This window comes from Cucurbita maxima, unplaced genomic scaffold, assembly GCF_002738345.1.
Source record: "Cucurbita maxima cultivar Rimu unplaced genomic scaffold, Cmax_1.0 Cma_Scf00025, whole genome shotgun sequence".
NCBI lineage: Eukaryota > Viridiplantae > Streptophyta > Magnoliopsida > Cucurbitales > Cucurbitaceae > Cucurbita > Cucurbita maxima.
The window spans coordinates 3,477,642-3,493,947 of NW_019272041.1; the positions used below are offsets into that span (position 1 = coordinate 3,477,642).

Consider the following 16,306-nt stretch of genomic DNA (forward strand, 5'->3'; position numbering starts at 1 on the left):
GTATCAAACCCTAAAGTCTTATTTCAGTTTTCACATTTATTCTCGAACACTACCTAAAATTTCAAAAAAAAACGGCTCTAAAATTTTTTTAAAAAATTGAATATCATCGAACCTCTAACGTATCAACCCGATCGATGTAATCCCCGGGGTGAATATAATAATAAATAAATAAAATAGGGAAATAGTGGAAGTTTAAAAAGTATAGAGGGGAAAAGGGAGCATTGTAATGGGAAGGAAACAAGTACCTAATCTACATAGAAGTAATAAACTGAGAGATGATAATATGCAAAGGCTGTGACAGTTTTAATAATCACAGTAAAAAGGTGGTGCGATTTGATTGATTCGCCCTACGCCAACTAGGTTTCAAATTAAAAATAAATAAAATGCCATTTAAATTTAACTTCAATATTTTTTTTATAAAACTAAAATTAAAAAAATTATTATTTTTTTTTTTTAGTTGTGTTTAATATTAAAAATATTTAAATGAAAGTGAATTTTATGTAATTTAAAAAAAAAAAAGAAAGAATATAATGAAAATGAAAAAAAGTAAGATGGCTTTTTATAGGGGAGAATGATTAGGTCATAATTAAAGGTTGAATGAAAGTAAAATTGGGCGATGTGGGATTCGTACAGCTGAGGCTCAGAAACCAAACACTGAGACACAACACAGAACACAGAACACAGAACACAGAGAAGAGTGAGTTTACGTTTACCCATGTTTTTTTTTTTTTCTTTTCTTTTCTTTTTCTTTCTAATTCACACAACATCAATCCGTGATACCCTTCCTTGTCTCTTTCTATTTGGTATTCAATCCTTCATTTCAAAAAATTATGTGTTCATCATAATGTTGTTGTTGAGTTTCGGTTTTCGATTATTGTCTAAGTTGTCACACTCGAGTAATAGAGATGTACATGAATAAACCAAAATTACATTCGAATGAGAGCGATCCCGATAATAGGATGACTAAAAAAAACTCAAACAAACTGAAAGTTACTACCTGTTATTAGTAACAAGTTGCATGTTCTTTTTCAGTGGGTCAATCATAGGAGCTCGATGGTTGAGTATGCTTGAGTAACCTCTTGGACATTTTCCTAGTATACACATGAATGAGAACAAAACATGCTGAAATGACTTGTATTGGTACGTGAGGATAGTTTTCACTCTTAGAAGTGAGAAGTAGGTAACGTGATCATGTTGCAAATGAATGTCGAGACCATTTTATGTCGAACCCTGATCCGAATTCTTGGCATGAATCGCTATATAAGGGTTTGTTTCTCATGTGAGGATTTTGAATTGGGTTTGTTTGATTCGGGCTAGTTTTAATCATTCAATTTTCACACGTCTTGATTGATTTTTGTTTGATTAAATGAGTTAAGCGTAGTTTATTTGAGTATCGCTTAATGGTTAACACCGTAATAAATAATATTGGATCCAATTATGCATCTAAAATTGGTAATAATTTATGTGAATAATAAAAAATAAAAAATAAAAAAAGAAGAAGAAAAGGATAAATAAATGAATACAATAATTTGGAGACAAATCAACAAGTTTTTGTCGTGTTTCGCTTGGATTTTCCTACACAGCACATATGCTTTTCCCCATCCCAAGTTTGGTATCCAATGTTTTTTTTCTCTCTCTCATCTTTCTCTCTCTAACACATGCACTTAGAAGGAAAAAAAAAACCCTAATTTCCGAGGTGGGGAAGACACTGAGCCCTAAACATATATATATGTCCGATCAGATAAGGACACACGTTGCATGGATGAGAGAGAAAGCTTATAGAGAGAAAGTGAGAAATTCCCATTATACCCTTTCTCGAGAACGTGTAAAGAGAGAAAATTTGATTGAATATGATCGATACAATGTGATTATCTGATAATAAGTAGACGTAGGTTTAAAATCTATGTTACATAATTTAGATTTGAAATATGTTAATAATTATCGCTCCTTAAATCTTAAAGAGAAAGAAGTTGACTTGATTATGTCACCTAAATATTAATATTAGGTTAAATTGGGTTCGAATTTTTTTTAGAAAAATTCCAATATTTATTACATACAATATTAAAAACCTATCAAACACGAAATTAAAAATTTAGATATTTTTAATTTTTAAAAACTTAATTAACACAAATCTCATATAGGTTGGAGAAGAGAACAAAACATTTCTTATAAGGGTGTAAAAACCTTTCCTTAGTAGACGCGTTTTAAAACCGTGAAATTGACGGGATACGTAATGAGTCGAAGTGGACAATATCTGCTAGTGATGGGTTTTGACTGATACAATCACGAACGACTCGTCAATCTTGTCATACACGTCGTTAATTAATATGTCGAACTTTTAGTGATCATATGATATCAGCAATACGTATGATTACGATAGGACGATAGGACGACGTAGTACTCGTTTTGAGTTGAAGGGAAGAGGAAGTGCTTTGGGAATTGGGAATAATACAAACCACATGAGTCTCTATCCATGAAACAAAGGGGATGGCAATAATGTTGACCTTTGGATGTATATTTTTGTAAATTTTTTTAGTTAAAATTTTAAAAGTAATTTCTACGCAAATGCATCCCGGGTCCATTTATATACTAGTACGAGTAAGAAATAGGTCAATTTAGCAGCTTTTTTCTCAATTTTTCTTACTCGTTTTCATTTTGGACAAAACATCTGAATGAAATGTATTTCCCAAATGCTCGTTTTTTCAATTACACAGTATGGCTTATCGATCCCACTCATCCCTTTTTCAATCTCAAGAGCAAACAATAACTTTATCGCTACAAGAATTTCGGTTTCTCTTATGCAAAACTATCTCAAGATGTTTTTTTCCCGACAACTCGTCCCAGTGCATTTATACCTCGAGAGAATCTTTACCTCGACTTTTTTGAATAAGGACATTATTTAATTTAATTTAATGTAATTCCACAAGAAAAATATAGGGTTTAACGTTCATTGAGCCATGAATTAATGACAAATAATCAAAGTCCTTTGATTTAAACTATATACCCATAGAATGTTCTTTGGTCTTCACTAAAATAAATAAATAAATAAATAAATAAATAAATAAATACTCCCACATGCACATTATTAAATAATTAATTACTTCGTGTTAGGTTCTAATTGATACATAATATATGATATTTTAATTAAATAATGTTTTATTTATTATTAGACATTATTAAATGCATCTAAGATTAAATAAAATCAAGAATCCAAGGAGAAAAGGACATGAAATGGAATCAAATGGCATCAAGTTGTTATCGTTAACCCTAGCTGCATTTTCGGCATTGGAAGGATAAAAAATCTACTCGAGCGACAACTCCCACGACATAGGAGCGGGATTCTCTCACTAAGACTTCATCCGTTATCATCCTACGAACTATATTGGATATTAAAAATTGATAACTTGAAGAAAGTATGAAAACAATAGCAATCGATTCGGGAGTGTCACAAAATGATAGCAATCGCACTGTAACTTATGGGATTTCGTTCTTTATCAAATTTATCTTTTCTATAAAAAAAATACTAATTCTTCTTAAAATTTAAAAAACAAAAATTATTTTTTAATTAAAAATTTTGGTATTTATAGACTTAATTTTAAAAACAAAAAAGGGCTGAGTTCACGGGCAGCCCAAATTTACGAAGGCCACAATCAAAGGGCCCATTTCATTTTTGGGCCGGAAGGTACTTGTCTGGGCTATTAAAAATGTCCATTTGTTGAAACGATGTCGTTTTAATAACTATTATCTAAAAATAAAATAATTAATAAATTTGAATTATCATGCTCAGAAGATGTAATAATACAATTATCCAAATTGCCATTTTTTTAATAAGTAAATATATAATTTTTAAGCGTTAAATATTTTTCAACATAATTATAATTAAACAAGAAAAAAAAACCCAAAATTGACCAATTTAGGTAGCTTCCAACTGATACTGTCCACCATCCTATCATTAATTTCAATTATTGATACTATAAAATTTGGAAAAATATAAATAATAAACCATTCTCAATTTTAATTATTTCATACCTATTTAAAATAATAATGCTCGCCACGCAGAAATAATTTGTTAAATTATTATTATGCATTAAATTTATTTTTTTAATAAAACAAAATAAAATTCATATTTTTAGTTCAATAATAATAGATATTTTCCTACAATAAAAACAAATTTAAAAGATTCCATTCAATTCTATTATTCTAAGCAAATAATAATAATAATAATAATAACCTATTAATTGTTTTTTTCTTTCTTTCTTTCTTTTATATATAGATTAAAAGATAAAAATCAATTAAATTAAATTAAAATACAATTATGTTAAGGACAAAAATGTCCAATTTTGTGAAGTTTGTTTTGAGTGTTGGGCATAATAAATGTTGCCTGATAACTATCTCTCAACCACATAATGATTTAAGCTCATGATTTTTATATAATTTTGTAAATCTTTAATTATACCATTTATTTATTTATTAAATTTTTTATATTAAATTTATATTAACCTAGTAACTCTCAAATTTACATTTTTTTTTAATTTCAATATAAATAATATTAGTTTGTCACAAACAATCAACTTTTCTGGCTTCATTACAATGTTAATATATACACTCAAAGTCATGTATTATTTATGTATCAAAATCGAACTAAAAGTAAAGACAGGTGTTGATGCATGATTCCATACTAGCTAAATTCACTTGATATGAACTAAGACATAGATGAGAATAGCTACAAAATTGAAAGATAAGAGATCGTGCAACACCTTCTTATATATGTTTGCCAGATGCATAGACAAATTTAGGTTTATAGGTTAAGACCAGTTTGGTCGGTCTAGCTCGAGCTGACTAGAGGATGCTAGATTTAGCCTTTTGGGTATGATGGCTTTAGTCATGTGAGCTAACATCAATTTTAATGCATGTTCTTCTTCGTAAGCTCGTTTTTTAGTGGACTTCATCGTTAAGTTTACACACTAAAATAAATATTTTAAAAAATTAAAGAATCAAAACTAAATTTATAATACAAAAATAATTTTTAAATATTTGTAATGGATAATGTGGGCCCACCCTTGGTGCTCGCGTGAGGACAAAGGTGGCGTAAGGTCAAACAAAGTGGCGTGTAATGTTCAAATAAGTTTTAAAAAAAATATATTTAGAGTTTGGTTTTCTATTTTTTGGTAAAAAAAAAAAAGTAATATTTAAAAATTATACAGCCCTTCCCTTCATTTCTTCATAATTATTTTCACATTTTAAAATTTATTAATAAAAAAGATTAATTATTTATTTCAGAAAATAATATTAACGTTTAAAAGATTAAATATGATAAGAAACATTACGTAATATAATAATGTTATAAATATTTAACTATTTTAGGATTATAGTTAATAAATAATTATATGAAACCCTAAAATAATAAAAAGATTTCAAAGAAAAATTCATTTTTCTTATAAATTTAATATTAAAATTTTAATTTTATTAAATTTAAGTTTAAATTTTAAAAAGTTTCTCTAAATAAAATTATGCAAAAGGGCTAATAAGGGTGAAAACTCTAAACTCATCAATAAAATATTTAAACTAAGTTAAATATTTTTATTACTGAGTTAATGCCACTATTACTGAGTTAATGCCACCATTAAAATTTCGTTTTTAATTTTATATATAAAAATATAAGGTACCCGTTCCCCTCTGTTAGAAGAACACGAGTAAGCTCTCATGACTTTGCTTTGTGCTTCCCAAAAGGTCTCAAATCAATAGAGTTAGTATTCCTCACTTATAAACCTATGATTATTCCCTAAATTAGCCGATGTGGGACTTTCATCCTCCAGCACCCTCTATAGACATCCAATAATTATAATGTTCAGTTATTTAAGCAACTTAAAAAAAAAATATTAATGTTAAAAAAATAAAATAGCAGATAAAAATCAAATCAAATTAAATTTGGAAGGAAAAGAAATATTTAAAAAATTAATGAATCAGATAATTACAAAATAAAATTTCTCATCCCTCCAATAATTGTCCATTTGCGTCGGTCGTGACCCAATAGAAATCCATTCAAATAACACAATAATAATAATAATAATAATGATTAAAATTAAAAATAAATAAATAAATAAATAAATACTAATCTTCTTCTTCTACTTCCACTATAAAAAGGCCCATAAAATCAATGCCTCACTCACTCAAAACCAGAAAGCTTCAAGAGCTCAACAATGGCGGCTAAGAACCATTTCAGCCTTCTTCTTCTCCTCCTTTTGCAGCTGTTTTATTCAGGTCCGATTTTCTTTTTTCCTTTTTTATTATTATGGAAAATAATAATGTTATTTAATTTTAATAGGGTCAATTTTAAAAAATTGTAAAACAGGAAGGGCCGAACTGCAAATGAATTATTATGCAAAAAGTTGCCCAAAAGCTGAAGAAATTATAAAACAGCAAGTTACTGAGCTCTACTATGAACATGGAAACACAGCCGTTTCGTGGCTTAGAAACCTCTTCCATGATTGCGTTGTTCAGGTAATTAATTAATTTTTTTATTTTTTTATTTTTTTATTTTTGGATACAGATGGAAGGGGTAGTCTCGGGATTAATAGATATATTGTTTTTATTGGACATAATAGAATATGTATTTCTCTTACCCCTTAACATAAAAAAACAGTTATTTTATTAATATCGAAAAAATTATTTTATAAAAATAATAATTTTTTCTTTTTTTGCCCTTTTAATTATGTCTTGAGTTTTGTATTTATTAAGGTTCTATTTTTTTTTTATTTCTTTAATATAAATAATTTTAAAACTTAATGAAAATTTAAATTTATATCTTAATAAATCTTTAAATTATAAGAAGGTCGACCGTTTCTTTAATTTATACGTTTTCTTTTCAGTCTTGTGATGCATCTCTATTGTTGGAGACGACTGTGGGTGTGGAATCAGAGAAAGATTCAGACAGAAGTTTTGGGATGAGAAACTTCAAATACGTAAATAAAATCAAATCTGCCGTTGAAAATGCATGCCCTCAGACTGTTTCTTGCGCTGATATTGTTGCACTATCGGCTAGAGATGGCATCGTTATGGTACTTAAATTAATTTACAAATAATCGATGATGTTAAATGAGTTGTGTATGGTGTTGACGAGTGAATGTGATATGCAGTTGAAAGGACCGCATATCGACCTGAAAACGGGAAGAAGAGATAGCAAAATGAGCTATTCGAATCTTGTTGAAGAGTTGGTCCCAAAGCATAATGAATCTCTTGTGAATGTTCTCTCGAGGTTTAAGTCCATCGGCATTGACACGGAGGCAACAGTTGCCCTTTTAGGTTTGCATCTGCCCAACTCTACCAGCGTTTTTTTCTTCTTTTAATTAATAATAAAAAAAAATAGTATAATTATAACGTACGTGTAAAGAAAAATAGTATAATTTCTTTTCGGTAACTCAATTATAAGAACTCAAAAGTTAGCTATAAAATTCTCGATATGGATTGTTCAATAGATGGCTAAAGTAAACCTTAATTGAAGAATTTATTGTGCTCATCATTGTTTAATTCGTTCAGGAGCTCATTCGGTAGGTCGAGTTCACTGCGTGAACTTAGTGGAGAGGTTGTACCCAACCGTCGACCGAACCATTGATCCAAATTACGCACAATACCTAAAAGTCCGATGCCCGACACCGAATCCCGACCCAGAAGCGGTGTTGTATTCGAGAAACGACCGTGAAACTCCAATGATTTTAGACAATATGTACTATAGAAATGTTCTTGAACACAAGGGGTTGTTGATCGTGGACCAAGAATTGGTTTCCAACCCTCTTACTCTTCCATATGTCAAGAAATTTGCCGCCGACATCAAATATTTTCACGACCAATTTTCTAGGGGAATTCGTTTGTTGTCAGAGAATAATCCGCTCACTGCCAATCAAGGTGAGATTAGGAAAGATTGTCGCTATGTTAATTAAAGCTACGAAACTCAATTAACGTAATTGAGTTTGTCCCATGTTGTGTGTCGTGGTCATTCTAAAATACGAATGATTACGACTGTCATGTGTATCGTTCATCTTTTCTCCTAACCCAAATTGGATTCTTGATATTCCAAAACGGGAAATGTGTAGCCGTGTGAATATATGTGGAAAACTATATTATTGTTTGATAACCGTCTTAAGTTCGGTTCGATAACAATTTTTATTTTTACAAATTAAAGAATAGATTTGAACTCTAAATTAAATTAAAAAAATTACAAATTTTTTATTTCACTTAATATTTCAAAATATTATAAAATCATAACCGATAATTTACAAACACATATACATACATACAAACATGTCTTCTCGTCATAAATAATTTTCAAATTAAATGTTATAATTTTAAAAAAATTATTTGTTATTTTTATATATTTTTAGAAATAATTATGATGGTTGGGCCTCTTTCAATTTATTGAAAGGAATAAATAATTTCCCAAAAATGATTCGAGTCAGCCCAATTATCAAAATGAGATGGTTAGCTCATTCTAGGCCTCTACAAAAATAAATATTCTAATTTTTTATATTTAAAAAATAGATATTTGCATATATAATATATAATAAAATTGTTTTTTTAATTCACAACTAGATAAAATATTAAAAAATAATCCATTGATTAAACTTTTAATTTAAGAAAATCATATATATTCTAAAACAAATAGCCTCATACTTGGTGGTTGATTTTTTTAATAAAAAAAATCATAATTAATGATTTATTATTAAGTGGTGGATGAGTAGGTGTAAGTTCAAAAGTTTGTAGCTTGTTTTTTTATATATTATTTTATTATTTTTTTAAGGTTACATGTTTGTACCTCAAATAAGTGACATCGTTTGTTTGTCTGTTTAAGGTAGAGTATTTTACTAACCTATCAAAATTGCACATGACACCCGAGTAAATGAGAGTTATATGAATAAACCAATAACAAAGAAACAAAGCATTTTTTATAACTGTGAAAATTTATCTCTAGCAATCGCATTTTAAAGCATGAGGTTGACAGTGATATGTAACAGGCCAAAGTCATACACTTCATTTTTCGGTACCTCAATCATAGAAACTTTATAGTTAAGCATGCTTTACGTGAAGTATGTTGGGTAACCTCCTATAAAATTCTCATAATATACGTAAGTAAAGACAAAACATATTGGAAGAAAAAAAATCGTGTTAGTGGACGAGGATAGTTTTACTTTTAAAAGCTTACCGTGGCATGTCCTCGTCATCAAGTACACTAAATCAGAAGAACCTAAAAATAAATAATGCACGACAATAAAACAAATTAAATTGTAAGTATGGTACAATAATAGGTGGAAAATATTTAATAATTTCTATTAGTTTTATTTATTTATTATTATTGGGAAGAAATAATATCCATTCCTTATAAGTTATTACTACAATAGTGAAGTAAAATTAAAATAAAAGGAAAATAAATGAAATGTAGCTTTAAAAAACAAAAACATCGAATATAATTCCAATTTCTTAATGCTTAAAATGTAAAACTGTGATTCTTACGTTAAAAATAATTGGCCTTCAAAAGCACTCCACAAAAAAAGAAAAAATATCAACCAACCTGGACCGTCCGATCAAAATCCAGTCAAGATTCAATAATTAGACCCGAGATCCTGTGCGTTTTTAACTAACCGTGGGGCCCACACCAATTTTTAAAATCAAAATCAGCCACCATTCTTCTCGAGATCTCCTCCCGATTTTCTACGGTCGTGATGGGCTGTAGCCCCGAATCAAACAAATCGTGACCCTACAATAAAAGAGTAACGTAAATCCGACGGTGGTACGTGCTCATGAGCCTGATAAATCCGAAATATGACGTGGCGTTAAAACGACGCCGCTTTTATGGACCTATTACTAGGAGGAGGCACACTCTATATGAAATTTCTGTTGACTTTTTTTTCCTTTGTTAATTTCATTTGTTTAATAAATAAAAGAAAAATGCAATAATTTAAAATTTATTAAGATTTAAAAAAATACAAGTTTTGTAAATTAAAGAGAAAAAAGAAAAGAAAAAAAATGACTTGGAAAACCTAATCCCACGCTTGGTTTTGGCAGATCAGCTGACATGGACAGCGCGTGAACACACCGCCTAAAAGACCGACACGTGGATTGGAAGGAAAATCGTGGAATACACGCGCAATGGTAAGGCACGTGAGACAAAAAACGTCCACTCTGTAAAAGAGATGTGAAACGGAGAAAAAAAGAAGAAAGTTTGCTTTATCATCGAAAAATTACCGTTGTGAATGTACACGTGTCAGAACGACAGTCCACTTGTCCCATTCACTAAGTATTCCTTGTTTGTATGCTGAGGTTTTGTCTATTTTTAAGCCAAAGAAAATACCATTCTTCCCTCTCTCTCTCTCTCTCTACATCTTCTTTCTCTCTCTAAGCCCGTGATTTTTTCATCATCTTCTTCGTCGGAAACAGAGATGGATTTGAAGAACAGAGCTTAATCTCAATAATGGTTAATTTCTCTCCATTTTCCACGTCATTTACCTTCATATTACTTCTATTTTCCTTTTCCAGTGCTGGCATTTTCAATTCCGCCGCCGCCGCCGCTGCCGCCGCCACAGAGTTCGACTTCGGCACCGTCGCCCTCAGTAGCTTGAAGCTCCTTGGCGATGCTCACTTAAATAACGGAAGCGTGATGCTTACGCGAGACCTTGCCGTCCCCAACTCCGGCGCTGGCAGAGTCCTCTACGCCCAACCTATCAGATTCCGGCAGACAGGGATTGACTACCTCGCCAGTTTCTCCACATTTTTCTCCTTCTCCATTACGAATCTCAACCCTTCGTCGATAGGCGGCGGGCTGGCGTTTGTAATCTCGCCGAACGCCGACACTGTCGGCGGCGCAGGAGGGTTCTTGGGCCTGGCCGACGAGAGGGGATTGGGATTCGTGGCGGTGGAATTTGACACGTTGATGGATGTCGAATTTAAGGATATTAATGGGAACCATGTCGGATTGGATCTGAACGACATGGTTTCGTTGCAGGTTAAAGATCTGGATGGAATTGGAATCGATCTCAAAAGCGGCGATACGGTGAATTCTTGGATTCAATACGATGGGTCGTCTCGGATCTTTGAAATTTTCGTTTCTTATTCGAATTTGAAACCGACAGAACCTTTGTTGTCATTCAATCTCGATCTCGACCCGTATTTGAACGATTTTATGTATGTCGGATTTTCCGGTTCGACTCAGGGGAGTACGGAAGTTCACAGTGTGGACTGGTGGAGTTTTACGTCGTCGTTTGACTCAAATTACCCACCGGGGGCGGTTCCCCCGCCACCGACGACGACGCTGATGAACCCAGCAGCCAATATCGCCCAGTCACCGCCGCCGACGCAGCCACCGTCAGGGTCAAATTCTGTCACGCAGAAGGACACCAAGTCGCCGTCCTGCCACAACGGACTCTGTAAGCAAAACGCCGGCGCAGTTGTCGGAGTAGTGACGGCGGGGGCGTTTGTTTTAGCATTATTTGCTGGTGGGTTAATCTGGGTATATTCCAAAAATATCAAACGGGTGAAAAAAGCAGACTCCCTCACTTCAGAAATCATCAAAACGCCGAAGGAATTCACTTACAAAGAGCTCAAAATCGCCACGAAATGTTTCAATTCTAATAGAATCATCGGCCATGGCGCTTTTGGGACTGTTTATAAAGGGATTATGCCGGAAACCGGCGACATTGTGGCGGTGAAACGGTGCAGCCATAGTACACAAGGGAAGACCGAATTTCTCTCTGAACTTTCGATCATCGGAACTCTCCGCCACCGGAATTTGGTCCGTCTTCAAGGATGGTGTCACGAAAAGGGCGAAATTCTGCTAGTTTACGATTTAATGCCAAATGGGAGTTTGGATAAAGCTCTATTCGAGGCCAGAACGCCGCTGCCGTGGCCTCACCGGAGAAAAATCCTCCTCGGCGTCGCCTCCGCGTTGGCGTATTTGCATCAAGAATGTGAAAATCAGGTCATTCACAGAGACATTAAAACCAGTAACATAATGTTGGATGAAGGATTCAATGCCCGATTAGGCGATTTCGGGTTGGCCCGACAAGTGGAGCACGATAAATCACCGGACGCCACCGTCGCCGCCGGCACAATGGGGTATTTAGCCCCGGAATATCTCCTCACCGGCCGGGCGACGGAAAAAACCGACGTATTCAGTTTCGGCGCCGTAGTACTAGAAGTAGCCAGCGGTAGACGGCCAATCGAGAAAGAGACGGTTTCCGCCGCCCGCGGCGGAAAATTTGGCGTCAACAGTAATTTGGTCGACTGGGTTTGGAGTTTACACCGGGATGGACGGTTATTGACGGCTGCCGACGGGAGACTCAGCGGCGAGTTTGAGGAATCAGAGATGAGGAAAGTTTTGTTAGTCGGGTTGGCTTGTTCGCACCCGGATCCAATGACCCGACCCACAATGAGAGGCGTAGTGCAAATGTTAATCGGCGATTCAGATATTCCGATCGTCCCTCGGGCTAAACCGTCGTCTAGTTTCAGCACCGCCCAATTGCTTCTCACTTTACAAGACAGCGTGTCCGATCTCAACGGCATGATCGCCATTTCTACTTCCTCGTCCGAGGTGAGTTTCAAAGGCATGGATCTGATCTCGCTGGATGATCGGACGGTGGAAATCCATCAAACGTCAGAATAATTATCCACTCATACGGTACATATATTTCACAGAATTAAATTATTGTATTTTTCAATCTTATCCAATATTTTTTTCTAATTTAATGTATGACAAAATAACCAGGCATCAGCACTCCAACTGAGATTGTGGGGCCCACAGTTTATTTATTAATTATTATTATATCTTACCCTTTTTGGGATTCTGGGTGGATGGTTGCTTTCAAAAAATTAACCTCCTTTTTTTAAAAAATAAAATACTAATAATTATCATTAGTGATTAATTATGTAACTTTATAAAAAAAAGTATTGATTAATTAACTAAGTTTAAAATTTTTATAATTATTAAAATATATTTATTTTTTTAGTTTCCAGTTTAAATAATAATAATTGGCGGGGCCAATTCTTTTTTAGATTTGAGAATCTTCACTGATTCCTTGATAAATTAACTATGAAATATTATATCAAAATTCATACATTTGATTTAGTTTTTTAGTGAGACATCAATATTTCGCATTGGCGTGGTGCTGTGATCAACGTCTTTAAATGGCTAAATAAGTGTTTATACTATGTCAAATTGAGGTAGGGTAACTCTTGTGTACCTTGGAGTTTAGATGGTCCCCATATTACAACATTCCCCACTACCACATGGTTGTTTCTTACTTGAGACACTGCAATGGAGATCCCGAGATTCGATAATGCTTGCCTTGAATAAGATCTAATAGTTTTTCCTATATACCCTCAAATCTTGTCTCTTTAGTTCGATGAGGCTAGAAACCCTCACCTAGGAACACATCAATGTAGGACTATATGGTTGTTCGTACATATGAGCCTACGTGAACTTCTCCTCTAACAAATTCGATCAAACAATTGACAAAAAAATAATAGAGACAAATGATAACTACGTATATTTTGTCGGTCTATTATTATTATTATTGTTGTTGTTGTGTTAAATTATCGTCCTAAGTTACTTATAAAGTTTGGTAAATGAGTTTTTCTTCAAAAATTTATTAGCTTATAGTGACACGTGGAATATTTAATTGTGATTGACACGTGGAATATTTAATTGTGATTGTCACATTGATTAACATTTTCAAACCATATAATATATACAATTAATTCATTGATCATTGCATGCAATAATATAGAAGTAGTTTATTAGCCTATTGGTAGAGGCTGTTGGATATATATATATATATATATATATATATATGCCACGTGGCATTATGTGATTGAATTATGCAACAACTTACTTGCTTAAGTGGGAACTTGTCTCCATTAAAGGGGATTGAAATTATTCATCAACTATATAATAAAATAAAATAAATAATTTTAGTTGTTGGAGGACTTTGGATTTATATAAGAATTTATTTAAATCAAGAAAAAATAAAAATTATTTATTTTATTTTATTATATAGCTTTTTAGAATGCTAGCTCAAACTTTTGTCTTTTTTTTTTTTTCTTAAATAATAATTATTGTTTATTTGGGTTTGAACGGATTCCAAACATTGGGCCTTAAAATATTATTGGGCTTGTTATAAGGCCCAAAGGATAAGGGAAATGGGCCTTGTGGAAATTATTGGTGCAAGCCCACTTTACTATACACAAGTACGATCGGTAGCAAATTTTATAACCTGAATATTTTAAATTCTAAAAATAAATATTTTTATTTAATAATAATAATATACGACGAGCGTACATGAGCCCATTACGATGAAAAGAGCGGCCCATAGAAAACGCGGGACTCTGATGGACCAAATCGCCGATTTATATGAAATCTTACCCTTTTTTTGCTGACATTTCTCCGTCAACGCTGCACCGCCAATCCGATCCAATTTCGTATATTCGGGATCTTCTTGCTGGCCGATCTAGCCAGCTCTGAGTCGTAGTCATGGCGTCAGCCAATGGCAAGGTATGATTGTCGAAGGAATCGTGCTTAGTTTCCTGCTTTTTGCGTTCAATTTCACGATCTGCCCCTTTTGGATTCCATTTTTTTTATTGTGTTCGAATGCCTTTTTCCTTCAATTTTATTGTTTGGATCTATCTGTGTGTGTTTAGAATCGTTTTTTCTTCTTTTCTGAAAGCTTGTTTTCATCTGGTTGGGCGGTGATTTGATTAGCGACTGCTGGTTTGGATCGGAATTTTGTTTTGGTTTTCTTTTTGGTTGGAATTCTATGGGAGGAAAATTGAGCTTCTGATTGTTTGGCCCACGCATTGTAGGACCTGTAAATCTTGGTTTCTGGTGTGGAATTTGTCTTTTTGGGGAAATTTTAGGGAAAGATGAACCGTGCAGGCGAATTGACGTTTCAAATTGGGGAATTTCGAGCTGGTAGGTTGTGAATGTGTGATCGGACTGCTCTGTTGTATATGTGTTCATCATTAAAGCTTGGATAGTATTTGAAACTATTATTTGTTTTATGGAGAAATAGTTTAAGATCGAACGGGGCTAGGTTTAAGAAATCTGATGAAGAGAAGCCAATTTGGTGTATGCCCTAGTTTTGAATTGAGATAAATTTGAACAGAACTGCCTGTTATTAATTCTTGAATGGTAATTTCTCATTAATAAAAGTGGATCTCCATTTCTGAAAGCGTCTAATTAGTAATTCCTTCATGAAATCTATGCATAATTAGATCATCCATCACTCAAGGAAAACATGAAATGGCGGGTTTTGTTCATTGAAGAATCAACTTCAATTTTGTGGCTCATTGTGATGGTGCATTAATTCTTGTTCTGTAAGTGAACAGGGAAATGTGATGAACGATGTTGCAGCAAAAGGATTCAATCCAGGGCTAATGGTACTTCTTCTTGTTGGTGGGTTGCTGCTGATTTTCCTCATAGGGAACTATGCACTTTACTTGTATGCACAGAAGAATCTCCCTCCCAAGAAGAAAAAGCCAGTTTCTAAAAAGAAAATGAAGAGGGAAAGACTGAAGCAAGGAGTGTCTGCACCTGGAGAGTAAAAGAAAAAAATGACTCAAGTGTTTAACTTCCCGAGGTTTCCTTCTTAGAACGTTTTGATTTTCCACAATTTTCATACATAGACTGCCTAGAAAGTTCTTACAGTTGTTTATTTCTTTTATTTGCTGTCTCTTAACTCTTCAGGAATTGATCTTGATTGTGAGTTTCTAATTCATATTACCTTAAATGGGCTCTTTTCTCAAGGTTCCATTGGTTCTTTTCTGCTTATTCTCCTCTTTTTGGTACACACCAGAAAGATTTCTGTTTCTCCATCTTTAAACAGCCTTAACTCGGTCCTTTTTACTGTTAGAATCTTTTCTTTTTCTGCCTTTGAATCTTGTAATAAATGGTGGGGTTAGATTGTAGAGTCTCTATAGGGTTGAGTGATGGATTTGTGTAACTCTCTGTTTAGAAGATTAGAACACACTCATAAATTTGTCACAAGGAACATGTAGTCAACTAAGGAAGAGACATGTTCCTCAAGGGGCCATTACTACCACTTATTTGAATCACGTGGAACACTAGAGACCATTGAAGCACATAAAAGCTTACCTTTTACTGAAGCAAGTCATCTTGTCCCCCCCCCCCCCCCCCCCCCCCCCCCCCCCCCCCCCCCCCCCCCCCCCCCCCCCCCCCCCCCCCCCCCCCCCCCCCCCCCCCCCCCCCCCCCCCCCCCCCCCCCCCCCCCCCCCCCCCCCCCCCCCCCCCCCCCCCCCCCCCCCC

At 33.8% G+C, this 16,306-nt stretch overlaps 3 protein-coding genes across 6 annotated transcripts; all 3 read left to right on the forward strand.

Annotated features, from left to right (window-relative positions):
• The first annotated feature begins 6,155 nt into the window (after positions 1–6,155).
• On the forward strand, positions 6,156–8,076 carry LOC111498310 (peroxidase 21-like). 2 transcript variants are annotated; one of them, XM_023149451.1, is made up of 5 exons: positions 6,156–6,261; positions 6,353–6,501; positions 6,870–7,058; positions 7,137–7,302; positions 7,537–8,076. In XM_023149451.1, the coding sequence occupies exons 1-5, from the start codon at positions 6,201–6,203 to the stop codon at positions 7,935–7,937; spliced, it is 966 nt and encodes a 321-aa protein (XP_023005219.1). In that variant the 5' UTR covers positions 6,156–6,200; the 3' UTR covers positions 7,938–8,076. The 2 variants fall into 2 exon arrangements, with proteins under 2 accessions (XP_023005219.1, XP_023005218.1); XM_023149450.1 differs by having other exon boundaries at positions 6,165–6,261; positions 6,326–6,501.
• A 2,278-nt stretch (positions 8,077–10,354) lies between these two features.
• LOC111498308 (L-type lectin-domain containing receptor kinase VIII.1) lies at positions 10,355–12,813 on the forward strand. Its single transcript, XM_023149443.1, has one exon. The coding sequence runs from the start codon at positions 10,463–10,465 to the stop codon at positions 12,647–12,649; it is 2,187 nt and encodes a 728-aa protein (XP_023005211.1). The 5' UTR covers positions 10,355–10,462; the 3' UTR covers positions 12,650–12,813.
• A 1,553-nt stretch (positions 12,814–14,366) lies between these two features.
• Positions 14,367–15,811, forward strand: LOC111498311 (DNA-binding protein S1FA-like). 3 transcript variants are annotated; one of them, XM_023149452.1, is made up of 2 exons: positions 14,367–14,536; positions 15,370–15,811. In XM_023149452.1, exons 1-2 carry the CDS (start codon positions 14,516–14,518, stop codon positions 15,583–15,585), a joined length of 237 nt encoding a protein of 78 aa, XP_023005220.1. In that variant the 5' UTR covers positions 14,367–14,515; the 3' UTR covers positions 15,586–15,811. The 3 variants fall into 3 exon arrangements, with proteins under 3 accessions (XP_023005220.1, XP_023005221.1, XP_023005222.1); XM_023149453.1 differs by having other exon boundaries at positions 14,510–14,531; XM_023149454.1 differs by lacking the exon at positions 14,367–14,536 and adding an exon at positions 14,597–14,953.
• Positions 15,812–16,306: the final 495 nt, after the last annotated feature.